The following is a 27,681-nucleotide window of genomic DNA, read 5'->3' as shown; positions in this document are numbered from 1 at the left end:
TAACGTCGAAGCCCTTTGACATGTTTGTTAAGTTAATCCACAGCTTTTCATTATCCGCATTAGTAGTAGAAGCTTCTACTGCCTCATTTACAGGTAAAACTGTCACTTTAGTCTAAAAACAGCTCTTCACAACTAATGCTAACGTCCGACATATGCTGTTATCTCTAGTTTAGTTTTTTTTACTTACTTTTTTTGTCTGGCATCGTCTTCGTCAGCAATTTCTTCAAACATCTACTCTGACGAAACTACTGGTTTGATTCAGTTCTAATTTTTTATGTATTTAGATTTTTTTTTTTTTTTTTAATGAATTTTTGAAATTGTAAAAAAAATTGCCTTTGCTTATAATGGTCCATATTTTGATGCTTATGACATGGAAATGGTTACAGATATCAATATAGTTACTATTGAGCACTGATAGGAAGTCATATATGGACTTTCATTTGGGTCCATGACCTTTGACCTTGAGCAACCTTGAAGGGCCAAACTCAAGGTCACCAGTTTCTACATTTCAACTGTCTTCTCCAAAACTACTGTTCGGAATTATTTACATCTTTTATGTATCTTTCTAGGGACATTATCTACAAAGTTTGTTCACAGTTTTGAGAAATTTAGATTTTTGATGATTTTTTTAAAGTGTAAAAAATGTGGCTGTACTTATAATTGACCATATGTTGATGCTTATAACATTGAAATGGTTACAGATATGAATATAGTTACTAGTTCCTATTGAGCACTGTTAGGAAGTCATATAGGGACTTTCATTTGGGTCCATGACCTTTGACCTTGAGCAACCTTGAAGGGTCAAACTCAAGGTCACCAGTTTCTACATTTCAACTGTCTTCTCCAAAACTACTGTTCGGAATCATTTCAAATATTTTATGTGTCTTTCTTGGAACATTGTCCACAAAGTTTGTTCACAGTTTTGATATTTTTGGATTTTTGATGATTTTTTTTAAATATAAAAAATGTGCCTTTACTTATAATTGACCATATTTTGATGGTTTATTACATTTAAATGGTTACAGATATCAATATAGTTCCTATTGATCACTGATAGAGGTCATATATGGACTTTGAATGAGTTGAGTTCTCCTCCAGTGGAAGTACCACCCACTTCCACTGAGAGATTGATCTCCTACATCCAGACCACAGAACTCAAACATAGAACAGAACCTGACAACCTCACAAATTCAAGTTGATTCTTGATAGAACTGGTGAGATACAGGGACACTGGTCCTAGTTTGTTATCTCCAGTAGGGTCAAAACACAGTAATGTCCCGTCAGAGAGCGAACTTTAAATGTTTACCATTCCAACATTTATTTCAGTATAAAGTAGCTCCTTCATTTGGATAGTCCCTTATAACCAAATAAAGCAAAAAATGAATTTAAAAGCAAAAATGTGGCTTATTTAGCAACACTAATCTGTCAAATTGTCTCTAAAATGTCCCGTCAGAGAGACATCGAATACCGTGTTTTGACCCAGTAGTACTAGTTGTAGTAGTTGTAGTTGTAGTAGTAGTGTTCAGTGATGAAAGGGTTTCGGTTTTTGCTGGAAATCAGTATTTTCTGAAAACTGAGCATATGTTCTGCTAAATTAAACGTGTCCGGATCATTTCCGTCTGGTTTGGCAACATTTCAGCTGGAAAATTATGCATAAATTGCTCCTAAAAGTATAAATTATGTTTATTTGGGTCCGTCTCATGGGCGCGGCCATATTGCTTTCTTCTCTCCATTCGTCTCGACCAGTGAGATGCTCGTTTACAACGTGGAACTTGTATCGACAGCTCTGATTCGTCTGTTGATGACACGTGGTCCGTTTCGCATCTCTGGAGAAAAGATGGAGGATTCGCTTTGAGTATTTTACCGCCAATGTATTTGGTGTAAATATTCTGTGAAATCCTGTCAGAATTCCTGGTCCTTCAGTGTGGGGATGAACTGAACGGTGAGGTATAATATATAATTTATTACATAAATAACACAAAGATGCTTAACGAACCTTTTCAAAGACTTTAAAAGTGAATATTGGTTCCAGATATTAGATGTATAAAATTTAATTTGTAATAAATTAAAACTATACTCAAATATTTGATATTAAAGCAGAATTTTACATAGGGTTTTTCCCCCTGAAAGTGCAGTTATCAAACACGGTTATCATGATAATTAGAATTTTAACGGTAATACTAACCGTCTGCAATTTTACCGCGGTTTATAGTTACACCGGTAATCGTTACATCCCTACATCCAACATATGCTGTGATTTTCTGTCAGTACTTTACGTTGTATCATCTAAACCGCAGTCATCTTTCCTGTATTGTGTTGTTAACTTCCTGTTTTCCATCTGGATTTCAGCCTCACCAGAATGACGTGGTACATATTCCAACCCGTACATATTCCTTGTTCTCAGATATTGCATTTCATTAGATTTTGTTACAGCGTCTCCTGTACCGCCTCCTTCCAAAACTACTGCACCGCCTCGTGTATTTGCTCTAAACCAGTTGATGGAAATTGGAAATGCACTAATTTCTCTTTTCATCTGTTCATATTAGCTTGACAGTTTTATAGAAAGGATCATATTAACTCATCAGACTCTTTCGGCGAAGTGGATGGCTCACATTGCCAGTCTTGAGGTTGTTTCCAGACTAATGTAGCTGAGTTTACCATCACCAGTTTATTTTTATTTCTGTTTTATAAGAAACAAATTGGTGAGTGTATTGTGACAGGGCCTGCTGCTACAGGTTTCTGTGCCAAAGCAGGTGCTGTGTTGCAAACTCTGAGCTCATCAGTCTCCTCCTGCCCAGCTCTATTTGTTGTTTCTCAATTCACAGTAGCAGGACTGGCAGACTGTGTACTGTGTGGGTGAGAAAGAGAGAGAAACAGATCCGGGAGGTGTGAGTGGGGGATTTGAGTGGAAGTATGGCACAGATCCCCATTTTGCCATCCTGCTCTTCCATCTACCCTGTGAATAATGTGGCAGCCTCTACCCAGCATTAAACCCGGCATCCTGCCATATCCAGCCGTGGCGGAGGGTTGAGGTGTCCAGCTCAGTGAGCCTGCATTCAGGCACATTCTAGCTCCACAACCCCCCCCCCCCCCCCCAATCCCCATCCTAAACCTGCAGAGAGGAGCACTGGGCTCCAAGATGGCAATCAAGGCTTGATTTGCCAACACATTTCCAATGATTAAAATGTAATTAGCACAAGCGAGCACCTCCTCCCCAGCTAATTTCCACGCACGCTGTGACAGGCAGGCGGTCGGCGGCACCGAGGCCCCAGCAGCAGATGGAGGAGGATGCAGCAGGAGGGTAGGAAACCATTTTGCCATGTGACTGTTTGCATCAGAAAACCATCAGGATGCGCAGCTATATCAGGAAGGAGCTGTTGGGAGAGGGAATTAGGAGCCCTTGACAACGGCACATCAAATTGGCACCGTCAGAGCTGACCCTGGCAATGGCTGCCATCCTTCATGCTGTCTTTCCAGCTTCCAGGCATGCAGGCAGGTTGGCGTCTTCCAGGGGCTTTAACCCTTTTAGCTATCCTGCAGGACAATCTGGCTCGGGCTGATAAACAGACAAAGGGGTGCTTTAATGAAGCCCAAATCAACCATAATTAATTCTGGGGTCATGGATTGCATTACCTGGGGCTAATATCACTTCTCAGGGCTACAATCCACATCTGTCACACATCCAGATGTAAGATTTTCCATCTGAGAACATGTCAGATGAGAGGCCACTGGTAAAACTGGAGACAGCAGGTCAGAAATCCGAATAAGCTCTTTAAACGCTCCATATTTTCCTTCAGGATAATTGTTAATGCATGTCATTTTTTTTTTCTTGATTGACTTCAACAACATCTGTTAGTATTTGTGGACGAGGAGGTTATGTTGGGAAAAGGACCGTGGCATACTTGTCTTGCACGCATCCCCATGTGATGTGGTTACCTCCCTAGTACAGACATTTTTCTGTGGGTAGCTTTGGCAAGAGGCTTTGGTGAGTCCTGCTGCCCCAGACGATAGCGTAGCTGCATCATTTAGCATTCGGCACATGGCTCCTTATGTTCGTCTCGTATTGGGCCAGTATTACTCTCAGCTGGAGAGGATTTAGGACAAGAATAATTTACTCCTACTTTCAGACCAGTATAAACAAACGGCTCGTTGCTTGGACAGAGCGTAGGGAAATTTGTAAGAGCACTCAGCCAAAAGAGAGGCCCGGGTAAGAGCAGTGGGGCAATCAGAAGTGCTCCGGATACAGGCCAACATCAACAGCTCTTAGAGCTGAAGCTAATGTTTGACATTCCTGTGTTACTTTAACTAAACACCAGGGTCTGGCCGTACAGTAAAATGCCGGGCCTGTGTAAATAGCGGTGGGCCTGGGCAGAGTATTACTTTTCTTTGTCAGTCCCCTCCCAGGACTAATGGTTTCCTTATTGTACATGACTTTAACTTTAAATAAGACCCATTTCCTACCTCCGACAGCTGACATGACTGATGTCAATGGCACCATTGTTGTTGTTTTCCATCTTCAGTTTAACCCATAAAGACCCAAACATTCACCTGCGACCAAAAGCATCTGCTGATCTAAACAGTTTAATACCTGCTGATCCACTAATCCTATCAATACATGGAAATAACTGGTGTCAAATACAGTTCTTCATCTTTTCATGGTCATCAGATATGACCCATTTGGACATTCGGAGGCTCTGTAGTTACTGTGGAAACACCGTCATCTTCTACAGCATTGATTCACCAGTAAAACCCATGGAGTTGGATCAATGACGGTGGATGGACACACTGGGTTTATGTTCAGTTAATGAGAGATTTTGCTGAAACAATAATTTTTCTTCAGTTTTCTCTGTTTCTAATATAAAAACCATCAAGTTTAATCTGAGCGTTTATGAACATCTACATGATCAGTGAATTAGATATAGGAAAATGCCTGATTTTCACTGAAAAAACACAAAATAAAGAAGATTTCATTGGAATAAATGGTGATAAATCACTTTAGAAATGTTAAAAATAGAACAAAAATCATTTGGGAACTGCAACAAAAGTAGCACTGGGTCTTTATGGGTTAATATTATTTTATTTTGACCAAAGTGAACCACATTACAACATAATATCCAGCTCATTTTTGGATTCTATTTATGATATTCACATATTCACATCACACCTCATGGATCTTATGAGCAGCAGTATACCCAGTGACTCGGAACTAGAGATCCAGATCTACTCTAATGATTTAGTAATGCAGTTTGTCATCTTTTCGTGATCATCAGATATGACCCATTTGGACGTTCAGAGGCTCCATAGTTACCGTGGAAACACCATCATCTTCTACGACATTGATTCACCAGTCAAAGCCATGGAGTTGGATCAGTGACAGTGGATGGACACACTGGGTTTATGTTCAGTTAATGAGAGATTTTGCTGAAAAAGTCACAGTTTTTATATGTTTACTCTGACCTTTAATGAAAATCTACAGGATTAGTGAATTAAGTATCGGAAAATACATGATTTTTACTGAAAAGATGCAAACCACAGAGGATAATATTATAAGAAATGGTGATAAATCATTTCAGAAAGGTTCAGTATAGAGAAAACATAATTCTAGAAGTAGCTCTGGGTCTTTATGAGGTAATGCACAGGTGTTAAACATACGGCCCAGGGACCAAAACCGGCCCAGGGACCAAAACCGGCCCACTAAAGGGTCCAATCTGGCCCCTGGGATGAATTTGTGAAATGCAGAAATTACACTGACGGTATTGACAATCAAGGATGTTAGAATCATTTTAGGTCAATTCAATCTGAAGTGGTTCAGACAAGTAAAATACAATTATAACAACCTGTAAATAATGAAAACTGCTATTTTTTTGTCTTTGTTTTAGTGTAAAAAAAAGTAAAATTACACAAAAATGTTGATATTTACAGACTATCATTTTACAAAAAATGTGAATAACCTGAACAAATATGAACAATCTGAAATGTCTTAAGAGACGTATGCAGAAGTTTACCAATATTCTGCCTGTTATTAAATGTTTCATGTTTTTGTAGCTCCACTGTGATCTGTAAGTTGTGATGCACATGCATAAATGATAAACTAAGGCATAATATTGTTAAAATCGCACATATTGTTCTTAACAATTTTTAGGTTGTTCATGTTGTGTTCAAGCACAGTTCATTGATGTAAACATTTTCTTGATGGAATTTTTTTTTTCACTCAAAAACACAGCAAAAACTTAGGTGTTGACATTATTTATCAGTTCTTCTCCTATTATTTATATTATTTCACTGGTCCGGCCCACTTTAGATCAGATTAGGCTGAATGTGGACCCTGAACTAAAATGACTTTGACAGCCCTGAGGTAACGGATCCATTGTTGTTCTAAAATATTGTTCACGGTACATTTAAGTGGTGTTTTGTAGGTTTATTTATGCTGATCCTTCACTGGATATTCATGTTACCCATAATCATAGCAATAACTGAACGTCTGAGCTCATCCACACCTTCAAAACAAAAACATGCCTTCGTTATTAATGATGAATCTACTGATCACACTTCCAGCCGGTGTGTGCAAAGCCAACACACTCTCTTTCTATCTCTAAAGTATGAGCTGGTAAAGAGTAGAAATACGTGGATTCCTCCTGCCTGCATCAGATTGCTTCATGCACGGCGTTGAGCATTAGTTCACTATGATCACTTATCAGTGAGTGACAGCTCAGGCTTGTTTGTTTGTCTGAGATGTGTTTTTTTATCTTCTCGCCGTTATCATTATTTGTAACTTTTTGCTCTATAGTTAAGCAGCCAGTGCGAGGGAGCTTTGGCATATGCACTGTAAGGACGATCAAACCGCCTGCCCTCGCCTGTCAGGTCTGATCTGAGGATTTTTTACTTTGCTCATTATAAAGGTATTTCCATTTTATTAAGTTTTCCCTTTTTTCTATCCTTTGTCGCTCTGGGAAATTTGCATACCTCTATTTCCAGGGAAAAAAAAGTAATGACAGCAATTTCTTTTCTTTTCTCTACCCCACTAGCCGTGTGAGTGCTTCGTTTAGTGGCACCTGCGAAAGCGACAGGCGTGGGGATGAGAAGTGAAAGAGAGCAGTTGATTAAATCATCATCAAGTCGCAGCACAGAAAGTCAATTCTGCTTGCCGTCTACAATGATATCCTTTTATCTTAAAGTAATGAGCTATGGCACTTTTGCATCGGGTAATACGATGAGTTCCATTAGCATGTTCCATTTGCTTCACAAGCAAGGGCAAGTCATTCCAGCCGGCTTCTATCTTGGCAATCAAAGCAATTGGCTGCACAGCCAGGGAACAAGGAGAAGGAGGGAGAGGAAAGAGGGGAACGGAAGAAAGAAGCAAAGAAAGGCTGGTGGTGTTTTTATGGATCACAACACAATGGAAAAAAACCAAAATGTCCATGATTTGAACTCTGCGCATGTTCGTGTCCAAACTGTGTACAATATACACACAAAATGAGAAATTAATAGATTGTAATGCATGTAGTTATGACTAATGCTGCCCATCAGGTCTGTATTTCTGCTCTAGATTTGAAGATACCAGACCTTGAGTATAAGCGATGTAATAGAACAAACCGGTTCAAAATGATGGTGTTTGTATTAATGCTTCTTAAATGATAAAAATCCAAGTAGGAGGACGGAAATGCTGGTAACAATCTAAAATGTTCATTATTTCAGCTCCTTGAAAATAGTGTAAACACAAGGAGAATTTAACATTATAATCCTGAATACATGGATGTAATTAAGATGACTAATGCTCCCCATCAGGTCTGTATTTCTGCTCTAGATTTGAAGATATCAGACCTTGAGTATAAGAGATGTAATAGAACAAACTGATTAAAATGATGGTGTTTGTATTAATGCTTCTAAAATGATAAAAATCCGAATAGGAAAAGGAAAGAAGGAAGGAAATGCTGGTAACGATCTAAAATGTTCATTATGTCAACTCCTTGAATATAGTGTAAACATAAGGAGAATTTAACATTATAATCCTGAATACATGGATGTAATTATAACTAATGCTCCCCATCAGGTCTGTATTTCTGCTCTAGATTTGAAGATACCAGACCTTGAGTATAAGAGATGTAATAGAACAAACCGGTTAAAATGATGGTGTTTGTATTAATGCTTCTAAAATGATAAAAATCCAAGAAGGGTCCAAACATGGTATATGAAATTTGTCTGACAGGACATTTTAGAGACAATTTGACAGATTAATGTTGCTTAATGATGCTCTTTATCTGCTTGAAACTTGATTTTTTTTGTCTTTGGAATGTACATTTGTTCAATCCTCATCCAACTTGGAGTATAATGGATACTTGGTGGTTATAAACAAAACAAAAATGGCCAAAAATACGGTGATATTTATACTTCTACATAAGAAAAGGAAGGAACAAACCAACACAACAGAAACGTTCAACTGTTCCCCATTAACAGAAGTCCTTCTGTGTATGTTTGGAAGTGAACAAAAACACAGAGGTGAATAAATGCTGGTTCATGTCGCTGCAGGTACGATGGCTGATGCTGCTCATTGGCTTCACCATTACTGTTTTTTCTTTACTTTGGGATGGAAATTTGAAGATTTAAGACATAAAAGATGCTAAGTTAGCAAAACAAAATGGTCAGAATTAGTGGTATTTATGTAGCTGCTTTTTAACAAGTAAAAATCCAAGTAAGGAAATAGAATGGAAAACTAGAACTGTTACTATTGTCATCATCATCACTGTTATTATTATTATTATTATTATTATTATTATTATTATTATTATTATTATTATTATTATTAGTCCTTCCATGTCTGTTTAGGGTGTATAAATGCTTGTTCACATTGTTGTTAAAGTTACGATGGCTGATGCTGCTCATTAGCTTCATCATTACTGTTTTTTCTTTTCTTTGGGATGGACATATGAAGATTTAAGACATAGAAGATGCTAAGTTAGCAAAACAAAATGACCAGAATTAGTGGTATTTATGTAGCTGCTTTTTAACAAGTAAAAATCCAAGTAAGGAAATGGAATGGAAAACTAGAACTGTTACTATCGTCATCATCATCATCACTGTTATCATTATTATTATTATAATTATTATTATTATTATTATTATTAGTCCCTCCATGTCTGTTTAGGGTGTATAAATGCTTGTTCACATTACTGTTAAAGTTACGACGGCTGATGCTGCTCATTGGCTTCACCATTACTGTTTTGTTTGTTTTTTCCCTTGGGCTGTACATTTGAAGGTTTAAGAAGTAAAAGATGCTAAGTTAGCCAAACAAACTGGTCAGAATTAGGGCTGCAATGGTACAGAAACATATCGGTTTGGTATGTTGTCGGTACAGTGAAGGAGACCAATTTCATTTAAACAAACGTTACATATAACCGATCTTCACGAAACGATGCCGGCACACTGCTCTTGTTTTGTCGACTTGTCTCTCTCCACTGACATAACTGACAGGGAATCTGAAAAGCTCCAAAATCGTAGACTTTAGAGCAAATGGAGGGTCTTCCAGCTCTGTCTTTGTACCTGCGACTCTGCTCTGAGTTGCCGTAATGGTTGACCTTCAGCATGTGGATGGTGTGTGGTGGGTCCACCCTGCTCATACTGTGTGTGTTCCGCTTCAGTGTTCATTGTGGAAACTTAAGGCGAGTGTTTGTGTTGGTCACATAGGCTCCATGCATTCGTTGGGTACACCTCTGTATTGTACTGAAGGTACAAACGAGTGCACCGTTACAGCCCTAGTCAGAATGGGTGGTATTTATGTGGCTGCTTCCTAACTAGGGGTGTAAGAAAATATGGATTCCGCAATACATCGTGATATTTCATTTCCCAATACTGTATTGATATTAAAAAGTACTGTATCCATATTTTTAGGTATTTAGTTAAATAGGTATTTTGCTCTGTTGTTTGTATAGTATAAAAGTAGTATTGTGATATTGCAGATCATGCATGTAGTGTTTTTTAAACTGATAACACTGTTTTGTTAAATAATGTTTATTTCAATCATCCTAAAAGCACTTCTTACTGTCTGAGAGGCGGATGTTAGTTCCTTTGTCGGTATCGCACAAAAATAATGTTCTGATGTTGGTGATTCAGTGACTGAACACTATACATTCATTTCACAACTAAAAGAATATGAACATTTGAGCAGGATCTGAAACTGTAATGTCTGTAAAACATAATTTTATGTATTTATTTATTATTATTATTTATAACAAATTTTCATTTTTACAAGGCAAGGCAAGTTTATTTGTATCGCACATTTCAGCAACAAGGCAATTCAAGGTGCTTCACACAGGACATTGAAATACAACGACAGGGAAAAAGAAACACATTTAAAACATAAAAGAAACATGTAAAAGGTGATTAAAAACAGCAAGAAAACAAGACATTAAATAAAAAAAAAATAAATAAATAAAATGAAATAAAATAAAAACACACATTAAAGTAAGAGTTGCAGTGCAGAGTTTCGAAAGAGAATATAAAATTTAAAAAGTCAAAATCCTTTCAGTCAAAGGCAGCAGTGAACAGGTGAGTCTTTAACCTTGACTTAGAACTCAGACTCTCAGCAGACCTGATATTTTCTGGTAGTTTGTTCCAGATATACGGAGCATAGAAACTGAACGCTGATTCTCCATGTTTAGTTCTGACTTTGGGAACACAGAGCAGACCTGCACCAGACGACCTGAGTGGTCTGGATGGTTCAGACTGGACTAGAAGGTCTCTGATGGATTTTGGGCCTAAACCATTCAGTGCTTTATATGCGAGCAAGAGAATTTTGAAGTCTATTCTCTGAGAGACAGGGAGCCAGTGTAGAGACCTGAGAAGTCCATTCTTTTGGTACAGAGGAAAGTTTAGTGATATAGTATTAAATCCTGTTCTGATCAAATAAAAATGTGTTTAGTATTTGTGCATATTTCTGGTATTATTAAATTTTTCCAGGAAATAATATCTTAGAAGAAGAAACAAAACAAACAAAAAATATTGCCTTGTTAACAGTATCGTGATATATCGTGATATATCGTATTGTGATCCTAACATTGTGATTTGTATCGTATCACCAGAGTCTTGCTGATACACAGCCCTATTCCTAACAGCTAAAAATCCAAGTAAAGAAATGGAAAACTGGAACTCTTATTATTTAATTATTATTCTAGGTCCTTCCGTGTGTCTGGCTGAATAAATGCCTGTTCATGTTGCTGTCGTTGCGATGGCTGCCTCTGCTGCTGCTGCATTAGTCAGTTGTGTGGGCGGATGCAGGACAGAACCGTCGTCAGCCAACACACCTATTAGTCCACATGCTGAGATAGACGTGGACACTGCAAATGATTTGGATCTTACCAAGATTAGAAACAACTTAGATTTAGAAATGTTAGATAATTTACCTGGTTTTAACAGTTAATTTAGTTTAGGTTAATTTATTTCGAATATGCAACAAAACAAAATAATCCTTATAGAAGCCAATAACATAATAACAGCCGATAATGTAATAAATTTGCCAATTTTAAAATGTAGTAAGCCAGTAACGTAATATCTTGCCAACAGCGTAATAAAAGTCCTGAACCAATAATAACTTTTGGCCAATAACGTTATAACTTATTGGCTGGTTATTACGTTATTGGCCTGGGAAAAAAAAAATCATTGCAAATGTAATAACTGAGCCAATAACGTAATAAGTTATAACGCTATTGGCCAAAAGCTATTACATTATTGGTTCAGGACTTTTATTACATTATTGGCCTATTACATTTTAAAAATAGCAGATTTATGATGTTATAGGTTGTTATTACATTATTGGCCTCTACTACTTAGTCTTAACAAATGAAACAGATAATAAGAAAACAAAACAAACAAAAACCTACACATATACATGAAAACGAAGTATGACTTCATTTGCACATTTGAAAAGCAGTGGGAGGACGTAGAACTTATTTAACCCTTAAGGGTCCACGGTCACGGCGCTGTGACTCAATCACATGACATTTTCAACACGTCATAGCGTTGGAACTCAGTCACGTAGACCACTGCATTTGAAAGTGCAGACTTGAAACACTCTCCTTATTTTTATTTGATGTTGATAGAGCAAATATAACCAGAGATAAGACGTTTGAACTCAGAGCAAACAAACGTGAATAAAAGTATGAAAATGAGGTGGGGGTGGGGGGGTGTTAGATTTCTGACCATATCTATGTCATTTTTTGTCGTTTTTCAAAATGGATAAAAACTGGCCAAATCTGTAGATTCTAATCCACAGACTGTATAAGCATTACAGGTGAGGGGGAGAATGACCCCCACCTGAAACAGATGAGGAAACCAGGAGGACCAGGGGTGGACGAGTGGGGGAGGGGGGAGAAACCCGCAGAAAACACCTGTGTAAACATCTGCTTTTATGTCAAATATTTGAGTATAGTTTTAATTTATTACAATTTTAATTTTCTATGCCTAATATTTGGAACCAATATTCACTTTTGAAGTCTTTGAAAAGGTTCGTTAAGCATCTGTGTGTTATTTATGCAATAAATTCTATAAGTTTTTTAAATCGGATGGTATATTTTTCATGTGTTTTTTGGCCTTTTGTGTTTTTATAGTAGGTTAAAGTGAAAAAATAATAGACAGATGAGATAGATGAAGTTGTGCTGAAAAAAAAAACCCAGATCCCTAACATGGGTATAGTAAACATTTGTTTATATAGTATATAAAGGCAAAATCAAAAGGACTGAAAAACGGCCAAAATAGGTTCAGAGAACTAAGGGTTAATCCCACCCCTTCTCCACACAACAGTCTGTGGTTTAGCTTCCTGTCGATATAATATGAAAAATCAAGTCCCTTGGGTCAGTTAACCTCATTTGTCATCTTCACATACACATACATGCATACACTGACATACCAGAAAAGTAAGAAATAAATAAATACATACATCTTTGAAGGCAACACAAAATGAACACACAATAAAGTAAACAATACGACTAGGGATGTAACGATTACCGGTATAGTAATAAACCGCGGTAAAATTTCTGACGGCTAGTATTACCATTTAAATTCTAATTATCATGATAACCGTGTTCGATTACTGCACTTTGAAAATCACGGTGATGCTGCTCATTTCCTGGAGAAGCAGATCATCCTAACATGTTTTTAAATCCTCATTTTTTCAGCATATTTACATTTGTTCATTAAACAGTTCAGGAAAATATGACTGTGTTTCACTTTCTGTTTGTGTGTACACAGTGGTGTATATGTGTGACACTGAATGATCTGATCTGGAAAATGTTCAAACCAGCTCCACTCTGACCTGTCCAAATACTTTTTTTCCTACTCAAAAAAACCACTCAGGAATCGATAGTAGAACTGATAAGGAATTGGATTGGTTAGCAGAATGGACAATGGCACTGATACTGGTCAGATCCTATTAATTCCCACCACTAGTGCAGATATCTCTTCTGGCCACAAGGTGCCATCTTTAATGCACATTTGTATGTTTGATGTTGACATGTTAATATTTGAATGTCTCTGCAACAGAAAGTAGATCGTGCCTGTTATTTCATTTTTTTTTGTTTTTTTTTTGTTTTGTTTTTTCAAAACACAACTTGGTTACATTCTTTCAGTGTGTGTATTAGTACTTTTTGAACATTTTGACCACATTTCAACAATACCGCAATAATAATGATAATCGTGATACTTTAGGTCACAATAACCGTGATATGAAATTTTCATATCGTTACATCCCTACATAAGACAAAGTGAACAACAACAGTAATCAAACAAAACATAAACAAATGAACACACACACAAAAACAAACAACCCAGCATCCATGTGTTCACACCAAGGTTATTATCGTTAACGAAAACTAGCGAAATGACGAAAACTAGAATTGTAAAAACATTTTCGTTAACTGAAATAAATAAAAACTATAATTAAAAGAAAAAACGATAACTAACTGAAACTGTATTGTGTGTTTACAAAACTAACTAAATCGGATAAAAATTATGGATAAAATTCCCTTCGTTTTCGTCTTTGTCAATGTCGGACTGATATGAAATCGATTTATTTCGCTCAAGCAATTTTCTCTGCTGTCTCCATACGACACTTTTTGCTCCGTCACTTGTGTTCACTTGTGGTTTCCAGTCGTCTTCTGGTCCCCACTCTACCTGGAAACATGGAGACTAAAGTTGGGAGAAAGCAGCAGAGTCCTGTCTGGGATTTATTTGAATACGACCACAGAGAAGAAGAGAAAAGAGACGACTAAACTAAAATTAATACTAAAACTAAGCATTTAGAAAATAACAAAAACTAATAAAAACTAGCAAACCTGCTCTAAAAACTAATTAAAACGAACTGAATTAGAGAAAAAAAAGTCAAAACTAAATAAAACTAAACTATAATAAAAAAAATCCAAAACTATTATAACCTTGGTTCATACTCAAACACCTTCTTAATTTCTTATTTTATGCGTTTGTAGCGGCTGTACAGATACGTTGTGAAAGACGTTCTACACAATCTTTTTTTTTTTCCTTCCTTTTTCGTTTAATCTGGCACACACAAAAACGATACGTCACATAAAAATCATGCAGTCCGTCTTATGAGGCAGGAGAAAAGGACAGCAAAACTGCTGCTTTTTAATCAAATAACAATGTAAATATAAAGTAAATAAAATACATACCTGGCACACACAAAAATGATATGTCACATAAAAATCATGCAGTACGCCTTATGAGGCTAAAAAAAAAAAAAAAAAGATAAATAAATCAGTTGGCTCACTCCACAATCATACCACGAACATACATAAAGAACATTGCAATTTACAAAAAAAACATACTCAACCCACAGAAAGCCAGTCATGACACTAACACAATGGTACATAACACCCATTCAAATATGACATAAAGAAAATAAAAAAATGTAAAATAAAGACAGGACCAACATACGTGCACTCACCAGGAGAAAAGGATGCAAAACTGCTGCTATCTCCTGGGGTGCACGACCCCAGTTTGCAGGGGTGAGGCGTTCATGTCCCTAAAATAAAACTGTAATTAACACAACAAAAGTCTGCAATGGCAAGTGGAATCCTACACTACATACCTTAACTCCGTTACATGTTCACACATCTGTAGACATGCATGGACAGATATTTCACTTGTTCTGAGTACCTTTTTCCTCAGATTTATTGTTTTTATCTTTTTTTTTTTTGCAGTGCATACATACACAGACTGTGTTTCATAGACATTCACATGTAATCAGAAACCCCACTCATCTTTCATTAGTGTTATTTATTCTTCCAGATGACAGTGTGTGGGGCTACTGGCTCTGTGCACACTGTATTAAATCTGGGGGGGGGGGGGGGGGGGGCAGGGGGTGGAATGTTGTGGGTAGAGGAGAAAAATGGAGAGCAGGGGAACGTCTGAGAAGTGTTTGCCCAGTGCGTTTATTGCCTCTGCATAATTTATGAGCTGCTGGAGCTGACCATCATGGCAGTGTGCCGCCGGTGGCCCCTGGGGCTGTGTGGGACAGGCCTGTAAATTGGATGCTATGCTCCTGCTGAGCTCGCACAGCCCCTTTTTACTGTCCAGCTTGAGCACCAGACCAGCCGTGAGCCCAGCCAGCGATACCTTTGAGCTCTGCAGGGCCCCAGATCAGCAAAAAACAAGAGATGGAAGCAAAAAAAGAGGAGGAAAAAAGGCAAAAGGAGCCGGGCCCTTCTGTCACTGCCTCCCCGGGCTGTCAGTCATTCCTCCCCCTCCCTCCTCGCTTTAATCGACACCCACCGGCCCCTCCCCCCCGCTCCCCCCGCCTCCTCGCCGTGTGCCAGCCCCTGCCCGTACCCTCCCCCAGTGCCTTCTTCATTACCGACTCCAACGCTTCTGCGCACCTCAGCCATATGCACAACGCTGAGGGCCGCCAGTCACCCAGCATCGCACTAATTAGTTGATAAAGAATTAAGTGGACCTTGAAATTGAAATTGGAGAGAAAAAAATGAAATCTAACCACTTTTTGCTCCTTCTATTACAAAGTTCCCTTCCTTTTCTTGTCATTTCTCCATGCCTGGCCTCGAGCAGGAGCTCACATCAGGGAATTATAACTCCAGCGCCGGTTGATGTTTTGAGATTCAAGTGCTATCCGAGGTTATTATCGTTAACAAAAAGTAACGAAATGAGGAAAACTAGAATTGTGAAAACATTTTCATTAACTGAAATAAATAAAAACTGTAATTAAAAGAAAAAAATGATAACTAACTGAAACTGTATTGTGTGCTTACAAAACTAACTAAAACGGATAAAAATTATGGATAAAATTCCCTTCGTTTTTGTCTTTGTCAATGTCGGATTGATATAAAATGAATTTATTTCACTCTCTCAGTTTTCTGTGCTGTCTCCATACGACACTTTTTGCTCCGTCACTTGTGTTCACTTGTGGTTTCCAGTCGTCTTCTGGTCCCCACTCTACCTGGAAACATGGAGACTAAAGCAGCAGAGTCCTGTCTGGGATTTATTAGAATACGACGACAGAGAAGAAGAGAAAAGAGACCACTGAACTACAACTGAACTACAACTAAGCATTTAGAAAAAATGAAAACTAATAAAAACTAGTAAACCTGCTCTATAAACTAATGAAAACTAACTGAACTAAATAAACTATAATGAAAAATCCAAAACTATTCGAACCTTGGTGCTATCTGAGTTTCACATATAGGTTTGAGTGCCAACGAGGGCACGACTCACCACAAGAAACAGGCTTTGTTTGACATTGGAGTCGTCATGCCGCCTAATAAAGGGATGTGACTATACGCCGACACTAACACAAGTTCATCACAAAAGATCTGATAAAATAAAATACAAACTAGAAAAGCACTCAGAGAGCGCAGACCTCCGCCAAGGCAGATCACCCCCCCCCCCCCCCCCCCGATCACCACCAAAATATAATCATTTGTTCTTTGTGCCAGTATCAACATTTCCTGAAAATTTCATCCAAATCCGTCCATAACTTTTGGAGTTATCTTGCTAACTAACCAACAAACAAACAAACAAAGCCCGATGAAAACATAACCTCCACTGTTATTTGCTGGATGTAAATATTAGGCAATTGAATTTAATATTCCAATTTTCATTTTTATGTTTTGGAATTTTCTTTTTTTTTTTTCTTTCTTCATGGGCTCAGCTGGCTGACAGGCAGCTGTCTGCACCGATAAGGCAGCAGCCGACACCAACTGTACTCCCAGTCATCACTGCCCATTTTTCTGACACCTTTACTTGTGTATCCTCTTTTATTTGGACATTTTACCAGGGAGTATCTCACACTACTTTTTTTTGTATTTTTATTTTTTTCCTACTTGTCTTGTCCAGCATCCTAACAGCAGAATGGTAGTCTGGTTCCTTCTGGTGCTGAACAAATGTGCTTTGCCAAGGGTAACTTCATAAAGTATATTAAGCGCCCTTTGATATTCTACTAGGGCTGCTCGATTATAGAAAAAAAAAATAATCGCGATTATTTTAGCAATAATTGAAATCACGATTATTAAAAACGATTATTTTTTAACCTTAAAGTTGTTTATTTTTTTTCTTACAAAGCAATGTAAAATATACTCTTTAAACATAAATGAAGCTTTTAACCACTAAAACAAAGTATGTTCACTTTTGTATGAAACAAAAAAATCTTTGAATGCAAATAAGTATACTGTAAATTCAAGTATGTTTCCTTTTGTAAATAAATAGTGCACTGGAATTAAACTGCTATAGACTTGCCATAGAACTGTAGCAATTAAAAAAAAAAAAAACTCACGTAAAGTGCAAATTATAAATTCAAGTATGTTCAATGTAGTATGAAACAGTAAATTCAGTGGCGTGCCGTGAGGTTTCAGTTCAGGCCTTCTGTTTACATCAGCCATCTAGAATACGTACGTTAAGGTTATACGGGTTAGGTTAGGTTAATACGGGAGTTACAGCATAAAGAGATTCGGAGACTGAAGACTGCATTGCGGACGAAGTTTTTATGCGTTTTAGTTTTTCATAAGATTACGATAAAGGTGGCGGTGGTTAAACTTTAGATGGTTACAAAGGTTTGTTGTGTTAGCGGTCGGTGCGGACACAACTACGAAACACTTTTTGCACGTGATGTGTTTTTGCTCTTCGTCTTCTTCATCAAACCCAAAGTGATTCCATACAATTGAATTGGACTTGCCTTTTTTGTTTACCAAGCACTTCTGCTGTGATTCTCCTGCCATTTGTCCAGACCGCTAGGTACAACTTTCCTCTTGGGGTGGACCTGCCGGCTAGCAGGCAGCAGTAGCTTAGAGGGGGGCGGGGCAGAGCAGCTCATGGTAGCTTGTATGCGCGTGAATTAAAACAACTAAAAATTAATAATCGTTTTTTCTCGATTACATAATTTTTTAAATTGTTGCGTGTAATAATCGAAATCGTAATTGAATTTCAATTAATTGCACAGCCCTATATTCTACTGTGTTTATTATGAGTTTTGTTGAACCACATTTTGATCCCAGACCTGACATGGGGGGGGGGGTAGAAGAAGGGGAGAGAACAAGAGAGAAGAAGATGGGAATTTTGGATTTGAAATTGAAAAACATAGTCTAACTAGAAAAGCACTCGGAGAGCGCCAACCTCCACCAAAGGCAGATCAGTGCCCCCCCCCCCCCCCCCCCAATCACCACCAAAATTTAGTCATTTGTTTCTTGTGCCAGTATCAACATTTCCTGACATTTTCATCCAAATCCGTCCATAACTTTTTCAGTTATCTTGCACACGGACAGACAGACAGACAGACAAACCAACGCTGGCAAAAACAGAACCTCCTTGGCAGAGGTAATAAGATCACGGTTCCTCCGCACTGAAAGGGTCAGCTGAGGAACAAATGTAGACAAATTGCTTCAAAGTTTTAACCTCGCTCTTCTCTTTCTCTTCCAGTGCGACACAGAGAGCGATCAAGACGACAAGGTAAGCCTGTCATTATTTCACATTTTCAATCCCATCGACCCCTATCACCTCAGCGGGTTTCAGACAACACACTTTCTTTAAGGCTGAGAATTTAATATAATTAGATTTAAACAGAACTGAACATCCCACTAATAACTATGAAAACCCATTATTAGCTGTGCATTAATTATAAATGACTTAATGATGTGCAAAATCTAAATTGAACAGTTCAGGCTTTTTAGGATTTAGATTACATTAAAATGAAGCAGCGGCGGCAGCCAAGGCTCTGGCTTTAATGTCAGCGCCTACAGTGCTTACAGTGTATTTGGATCTATTGATCTATTGATTGGCCATTGGTTATGGGCCAGAGTAAACAGTATGCTAATCAGAGTATTTGGCACCAATTTAATAGCTTGAACTGATCCTGTATATTTTCTCTCTTAACCCAGGATGTTAAACATACAGCCCATGGACTGTAGAGAGAGAGAGAGAGAGACAGAGAGAGATCAGATCAATTAAAAAAGTACACAAAATGAGGAAAAAAGTCGACAAAAATGGACAAACATATGCATCAAAATGAGTAAAGATGAAAAATAAGCAGTGAAATTAGTGAAAAAACTAACAAAATGAGACAAAACAAAACAAAAAAATGAGACCAAAAAAAAATATTTAAGAAAGGATAAATATAGTGGAAAAAAAAAAAAATTGGGAACGGTCACAAAAGTAGCACTGGGTCTTTATGGGTTAATGTTGTTTGATTTGGACCAAAGTAAATGTCATTAATAACACAGTATCCATGTCATTTTTGATAGATAGATAGATAGATAGATAGATAGATAGATAGATAGATAGATAGATAGATAGATAGATAGATAGATAGATAGATAGATAGATAGATAGATAGATAGACATCAGATCAATTAAAAAAGTTCACAAAATGAGGAAAAAAGTGGACAAAAATGGACAAACATGCATCAAAATGAGTAAAGACAAAAAATAAGCAGCAAAATTAGTGAAAAACTAACAAAATGACACAAAACCAAAAAAATGAGACCAAAAAAATTCTTTAAGAAAGGATAAATATAGGAAAAACTGGGTCTTTATGGGTTAATATTGTTGGATTTGGACTAAAATAAACCTCATTACAACACAACATCCACGTCATTTTTGGATGTCACGCTGACTCTTGGCGTGGCAGCGTTGGGCTGGGCTCCGTTTCTAATATTCCCATATTCACATCACACCTCCTGGATGCTAAGAGCGGCCGTCTTACCCAGCGCCTCCTAACTAGAGATCCAGATCCGCTCTAATGATTTAGTAATGCCATTTGCTTGTGGTGTTTAGACTGTGAAGCAAATTGAGTCATTACTCAGTGTTGTCGATTTAAATTGCTCCTGTCTCGGTGGCAATTCTTTTTTGTTTCAGGAAGAGAGCGAGTGCACGGTAAGCTGTAATCCCCCTAGTGACTGTATTAATTCACTCTGGTTCACGTTACGCTCCTGATGAACAGCGTCGACTACACCTTCCTGTCATTGATTAATTGTGTGTTGAAGTAATAGAGGAGTGAATTAGTAAATAGCGGACCCCTATGACAGGGGCTGACTCATGTGTTCTTCTTTGATGCCGGGGAGTAATTGGAGCTCCCACTCAACTCTTTTACCCCCTCCTCAGTCACCGTCACCTCTCTGCTACTATCTGTTCCTGCCAGGCGACGGGCACGCTACGCCCACCGCCGCCGCCGCCATCATTTGGATTCCTCGAACGACGCCGTCTACTTTACAAGGAGGACACGGGAGAGCGGAGTCGTTTTAATGGGTCAAATGTATTCAGATGAGGACAAACGTGGCTTATTTAGAGTCCCTTCAAAAGCAGGAAATGGAAAAAGAGCTCCCGGGAGAAATCACGTTCTGCTCGGCGTAGAAGGCCGCCGCCGTGTCGAAGGAGCTGCCAGACTGTGATAAGACGCGGTTAGACGTGCGCACAATGCTCTGTTTGTGCATGCGTTGGAAACTGTCAGAGTATTTGCTCATTACAAAGTGACCTGTAGGATGCGCCCTCTGCGACGCAGGCATGTTAATGGCATGCTGGGATACGGTCGGAGACAGACTCGCTGCAGTCGCTTGTCACACAACACTGGTATTATTAGCTCTGTATGGGTTATCATTAGCTTCCGTGGCCCCATTAGCTTCACTCTGCCTTTCTTTTTGATAAAGGAAAGCAGCGAGGCGGATGCATGCGACGACTCACCCGACGTTACACGTTATTGTGACTCGTGCACTTAAATTATAGACGTGTTTGCAACTATTTCCCAACAATTTGGAGGAAATGTGTTGTTTTATTTGGTTTCCTGTCAGTGACATCAGATCAGAACGAAGCAGAGGTGGTGCCATCATCTTTGAACTAGATAGATAGATAGATAGATAGATAGATAGATAGATAGATAGATAGATAGATAGATAGATAGATAGATAGAAAAACAGTCAGATCGATTAAAAAAGTTAAGACAATTAGGAAAAAAGTGGACGAACATGGAAAAACATATGCATCAAAATGAGTAAAGACAAAAAAAAGCAGCAAAATTAGTGAAAACTAACAAAATGAGACAAAACAAAAAAATGAGACTAAAAAAAGGCAAGAAAATGGATAAAAACAAACACAAATAAGCAGCACAATGAACAAAAAGGATAGATAGCCAGAAAAAATGTCAGATCGATTAAAAAAGTTCACAAAATGAGGAAAAAAGTGGACAAAAATGGACAAACATATGCATCAAAATTAGTAAAGCCAAAAAAAAAAGCAGCAAAATTTGTGAAAAACTAACAAAATGACACAAAACAAAAATTAAACCCAAACAAAACCAGAAAATGGACAAAAACAAACAAATGAGTAGCGCAATGAACAAAAAGGATAGATAGATAGATAGATAGATAGATAGATAGATAGATAGATAGATAGATAGATAGATAGATAGATAGATAGACAAAAAAGTCAGATCGATTAAAAAAGTTCACAAAATGAGGAAAAAAGTGGACAAAAATGGACAGATACATTAAAATGAGTAAAGACAAAAAAAAGCAGCAAAATTAGTGAAAAACTAACAAAATGAGACAAAACAAAAAAAAGAGACTAAAAAAGGCAAGAAAATGGATAAAAACAAACACAAATAAGTAGCGCAATGAACAAAAAGGATAGGTAGATAGATAGATAGATAGATAGATAGATAGATAGATAGATAGATAGATAGATAGATAGATAGATAGATAGATGGAAAAAATGTCAGATTGATTAAAAAAGTTCACAAAATGAGGAAAAAATTGGACAAAAATGGACAGATACATCAAAATGAGTAAAGACAAAAAAATAAGCAGCAAAATTAGTGAAAAACTAACAAAATGAGACAAAACAAAAAAAAGAGACAAAAAAAGGCAAGAAAATGGATAAAAACAAACACAAATAAGTAGCGCAATGAACAAAAAGGATAGACAGACAGACAAATAGACAGATTTATGAATCCCAAACTGCGAAATTGTAGTGAAGTAAAAAAAAAAAAAAAAAAAAAAAATGAATATAGGAATGAAAATAGAATACAAGATTAAACACACGATACATAATGAATTAAAAGTATAAAAACGGAACTGGTAGAAAGAATTATTCTGGATAATCAAACAGTAAGGTTCAATAATAAACTGTAACGTGCAAAGTAAAATATTTTTTTGTATAAATAACATTAAAAATAAAATAAAATTTTTTGCATAAATGATATTAAAATACAATTTTTGCACAAATAACATTAAAGGCTAGTAGTATATTTCAGTTGGTCTAATACACTGTTGCCCTTAAAATTGGAATAAAATATTTGTACCACATCTTATGAAATGATTTAATCTTAACAGATACGTTTTTACTCATAATCGTAACATAATCATTACATCAGGTCAAATTGTCTGAAAACATAATTGTTCCAATTCTGTGGGCAACAGATGTAGTTGTATGATTGAGTTTTCGCATTAACAAGTATAGTAGGTTATTTTACTCTGACTTTATGGAGCACTTCTTCGAGTCAAAGTTCCAGATATGCTGATGATCTTCTATTTTACACAGTTTAAAGGAGGTAGATGCCAGGAGCAGATGGTTAAGGCGCTGTGTCCAGGGTCGTCATCCTTAGCAATTTCTTCAAACATCTACAACCAAACTACTGGTCGGGTTAATTTCAGTTTTTATTTGTAGTATGTAGTGTAACTTTGGACAGTGACTCCAAAGTTTGTTCTCAGTTTTGAGATATTTGGCTTTTTGAAAAATTAAAAATGCGCCTTTGCTTATGATGGTTCATATTTTGATGGTTTAGAACATGTAAATAGTTACAGATATCAGTATAGTTCCTACTGAGCACTGGTAGGAAGTCATATGTGGACTTTCATTGGGGTCCATGACCTTTGACCTTGAAGGGTCAAACTCAAGGTCACCAACATCTACATTTCAACAATCTTCTTCTCCTAACCTACTAGTCGGATTCATTTCAAATTTTATGTGTAGCTTCCTTGGGACAATGTCTACAAAGTTTGTTCACAATTTTCAGATATTTAGGTTTTTGAATTTTTGACAATTTTTTTGAAATATCACAAATTTGCCTTTACTTATAATGCTTCAAATTTTGATGGTTTATAACACAGGTGTCAAACATGTGGCCCGGGGGCCAAATTCGGCCCGCCAAAAGGTCCAGTCTGACCCGCGGGATGAATTTGTGAAATGCAAAAATGACACTGAAGATATGAACAATCAGCGGTGTCCAAATCATTTAAATTCAGGTTCCACATACAGACACATACAGTCTGATTAGATTTGAAGTGGGTCAGAACCAGTAAAATATGATCAGAATAACCTAGAAATTATGACAACCCCAAATTTTCTCTTTGGTTTTTGGTGTAAAAAAAGTAAAATTACATGAAAATGTTTATATTACTAAACTATACTTTTACAAAAAATGTGAATAACCTGAACAAATATGAACAAACAGAAATGTCTGAAGAAAAGTAAATGCAGTTTGACCAATATTCTGCCTGTTATTAAATGTTTTGTGTGATTGTAACGCACATGTGTAAATGATAAACTGATAAACCGAGGCAGAATATTGTTCAAATTGCACTTGTTTTTCTTAAGACAATTCAAGTTGTTCATGTTCTTCAGATTGTTAAGGAAACTTTGTAGATGTAAACCTGATCAGAATAGAATTTTATTTTTTTCACTGTTATTATTTTACTGGTCCGGCCCACTGCAGATCAAACTGGACTGAATGTGGAACTGAACTAACATGAGTCTGACAGCCCTGGATTAGAACATGTAAGTGGTTCCAAATATCAGTCTAGTTCCTATTGATCACTGATAGAAGTCATATATGGACTTTGATTGAACTAGTTGAGTTCTCCTTCAGTGGGAGTACCACCCACTTCTATTGCAGGGCTGTCAAAGTCCTGTTAGTTCAGTCCCACATTCAGCCCAATTTGATCTCAAGTGGGTCGGACCAGTAAAATAACAACAGTGGAAAAAGTAAAATTCTATTCTGATCAGGTTTACGTCTACAAAGTTTCCTTAAAAATCTGAATAACATGAACAACTTGAATTGTCTTAAGAAAAACAAGTGCAATTTTAACAATATTCTGCCTCAGTTTATCAGTTTATCATTCAATTCATTCATATCATTACAATCACACAAAACATTTAATAACAGGCAGAATATTGATAAAACTGCATTTACTTTTCTTCAGACATTTCCATTTGTTCATATTTGTTCAGGTTATTCACATTTTTAGTAAAAGTATAGTTTGATAATGTAAACATTTTCATGTAATTTTACTTTTTTAAAGCAAAAAAACAAAGACAGAATTTGGGGTTATTTATATATTTATAGGTTATTCTGATAATGTTTTACTGGTTCTGACCCACTTCAAATCTAATCGGACTGTACGTGTGTGTATGTGGAACCTGAATTAAAATGATTTGGACACCATTGATTGTTCTAATCTTCAGTGTAATTTTTGCATTTCACAAATTAATCCCGCGGGCCAGATTGGACCCTTTGGCGGACCAGATTTGGCCCCCGGGCCACATGTTTGACAACTATTGGGACATTGTTCTCCTGCATCCAGACCACAGAACTGGAACATAGAACAGAACCAGACAACCTCACACATTCAACTGGGGATGATTCAGACAGAACATGACTGAGATACTGGGGCGTTGTTTTTATTTTTGTCTGTTGTCGTCAGCATCTTTGCGCTCATCCTTTGCCATCCTGGTTCTGGCAGGTCCAGGTAGGATCAGGTGTGTTGTTTATTGGGTCCATGCAGCGGCTGCTCTGTTCATTTGGAGCAGTTTGTTCCCAGTTATGATGATCTGCTTTACTGGCAGGAGGCTCAGTCAAAGCGCTGCGTAGCACAGCCTCAGGTGTCGTACATGCACATCAAGGTTCTAATAGTTTTGGATTTTTCATTATAGTTTAGTTTTGTTCAGTTTTGACTTTTTTTCCTCTAATTCAGTTCGTTTTAATTAGTTTTTAGAGCAGGTTTGCTAGTTTTTATTAGTTTCTGTTTTTTTCTAAATGCTTTGTTTTAGTTTCGTCATATCTTTTCTCTTCTTCTCTGTCGTCGTGTTCAAATAAATCCCAGACAGGACTCTGCTGCTTTCTCCCAGCTTTAGTCTCCATGTTTCCAGGTAGAGTGGGGACCAGAAGACGACTGGAAACCACAAGTGATGAGCGGTGATGGACCGTTAAATATCATATGGCGACAGCAGCTAAAATTGCTTGAGGGAAATAAATCGATTTCGTATCAATCCGACACTGACAAAGACGAAAACTAAGGGAATTTTATCCATAATTTTTATCTGTTTGACTTAGTTTTGCAAACACACAATACAGTTTCAGTTAGGTATCGTTTTTTTCTTTAAATTATAGTTTTTATTTATTTCAGTTAACGAAAATGTTTCTTCAATTCTAGTTTTCGTCATTTCATTAGTTTTCGTTAACGATAATAACCTTGGCCAGCGCAAAAACTTTTAATCGAAAAATGAGACATTTGGCGAAATTGTTGTTTTTCTATTAGGTACATTTTTATGCACAAGTTGTATTTGTGCAATTTGAGGGTCAATGGAAAAGCGAATGCTGCTGGAGTGCCTTCAGAGCCAACAGTTTCTAGGAAGTTATCACATAAATCATTAGAGATTTAATGCTGGAAATACTAATACAAATGAGGCTGGTTTCAAAGTAATTTTTCTCAAATATTTCAGTGAGTTTGGGTGCAGCCCAGTGAAATAAAATATAAAAAGAATGTACTCCAGAGTATTGAAACCAGAGGTCACAGACTTAACAATAATAATGATAATAACCTTGATGCAGATACACCAACAGGTTTTCACCATATGAGGTGGTGGTGGTGGGGGGTGGGGGGTTTGTGAGAACATTTCTCCATCAACACCTGTATCATCCAGATGTCGGTGGAAATGTTTGATATAAATGTAAGCGCACCTTGGCTCTTTTATGTGTTTTTAAGTACTCTGAAACCGTCTCTCACTATTAATCTTCTTGATTAGCATGAAACCGCAGCATTTCCTTTGTCGTCTTTGTATTACTGTCAAGAGCACTCAAACACTCACTCTGTCTGTACTTGCTAATGTTTAAGTGATTTTTGCGACTAAGTGGCACCTTGAAACTGCCAAATATTTTTCGTCTGAATATCTGCTCGTACTCAAGTGCTCTTTACAGCTTTACCTTTTTTTCACCGGCTGCATAAGTCTTTTGTCACGACAGGACTCTGAGCTTTAATCTGCAGGACTTTATCACTCTGTCGCCTTTTTATTTCTCTTCCCTTGCCTCGGGGCCTTTTTTTTATAGAGACCACACCTTTGCTAAGTGTTATTTACTCGCTCTATCAGCAGCAGCAAGCTGTAAATGCCATTTTGAAAATGCTTTGCGTCTTATTAATGGCCGTGCGAGGGAGTGCTGTAATTTGCCTTGCTTCGCTCTCATTGGAGACGAGGGATCTAAGTGGGTGCTTTAGAGCAACCGAGAGAACCTGTTTGTCCTTGACATAAAATAAAGATCTGAACTGGTAATATATTTGCTGTTTCTCTTCCTTTATTGTTTCGTTGTGTTTGCCCTCAGGCAATTACAGCAGAGGAGTCGTGTTTCTCAATCACTCGGCAGCACTGTACATAAAACCATTTTATACAACCCCCCCCTCCCCACCTTCCTCCTGAGCCCTCCCTCTTTTCACCGCAGTGGGAAGGATGAGTAATAAAAAGGAGAGAGCAACTTGTCAGCGTTAAAAGATTATGTGTTTTGCCCCCTCCAAAGAAGAGAGTAGTGTTTACAGGCTTGAGTGGGTGCTCGCCAGGCCGAGGCTGAGGCTGATTGCACTAGAGTACCCTGTCAGCCAGTGATTTGTCATGTACTTTATCATCCTTGTCACTCTGCAGAGCGTTGTCATAGGTAACGTTCCCACCCGCCCCCTCCCCCTCCGATGCTTTGTACCCAGTCGGTGTAGGAAATTTGTATTTACTTTGGGGGAGTGTAATTTGTTCCTCATGGATAATATGACCCTTAGCGGAGCCGGATCACGGGTTAGTTGAAGTGATATTTTCCGGTAATGGTAGTCGTACATCATGGCTGTCAGGCCGGGTTAGGAGGCGAGCACATTACAGCTCCATTTTAGCACTGCAGGCATCTGGGATTATTTTCCATAACCAAGTATGACA

At 37.6% G+C, this 27,681-nt stretch overlaps 1 protein-coding gene across 10 annotated transcripts in view; it reads left to right on the top strand.

Annotated features, from left to right (window-relative positions):
• auts2a (activator of transcription and developmental regulator AUTS2 a) overlaps positions 1–27,681 on the top strand; it is a 693,940-nt gene that overhangs the window by 462,004 nt on the left and 204,255 nt on the right. For all 10 annotated transcript variants that reach the window (XM_030154094.1, XM_030154090.1, XM_030154095.1 and 7 more), the window contains one exon: positions 18,925–18,954. In XM_030154094.1, the coding sequence (XP_030009954.1) occupies positions 18,925–18,954 (30 nt within the window). The remainder of the gene's footprint in view (positions 1–18,924; positions 18,955–27,681) is intronic.

The sequence above is a fragment of the Sphaeramia orbicularis genome, chromosome 14 (assembly GCF_902148855.1).
Source record: "Sphaeramia orbicularis chromosome 14, fSphaOr1.1, whole genome shotgun sequence".
NCBI classification, from domain to species: domain Eukaryota; kingdom Metazoa; phylum Chordata; class Actinopteri; order Kurtiformes; family Apogonidae; genus Sphaeramia; species Sphaeramia orbicularis.
This window is presented reverse-complemented; position numbering and strand designations above follow the sequence as displayed.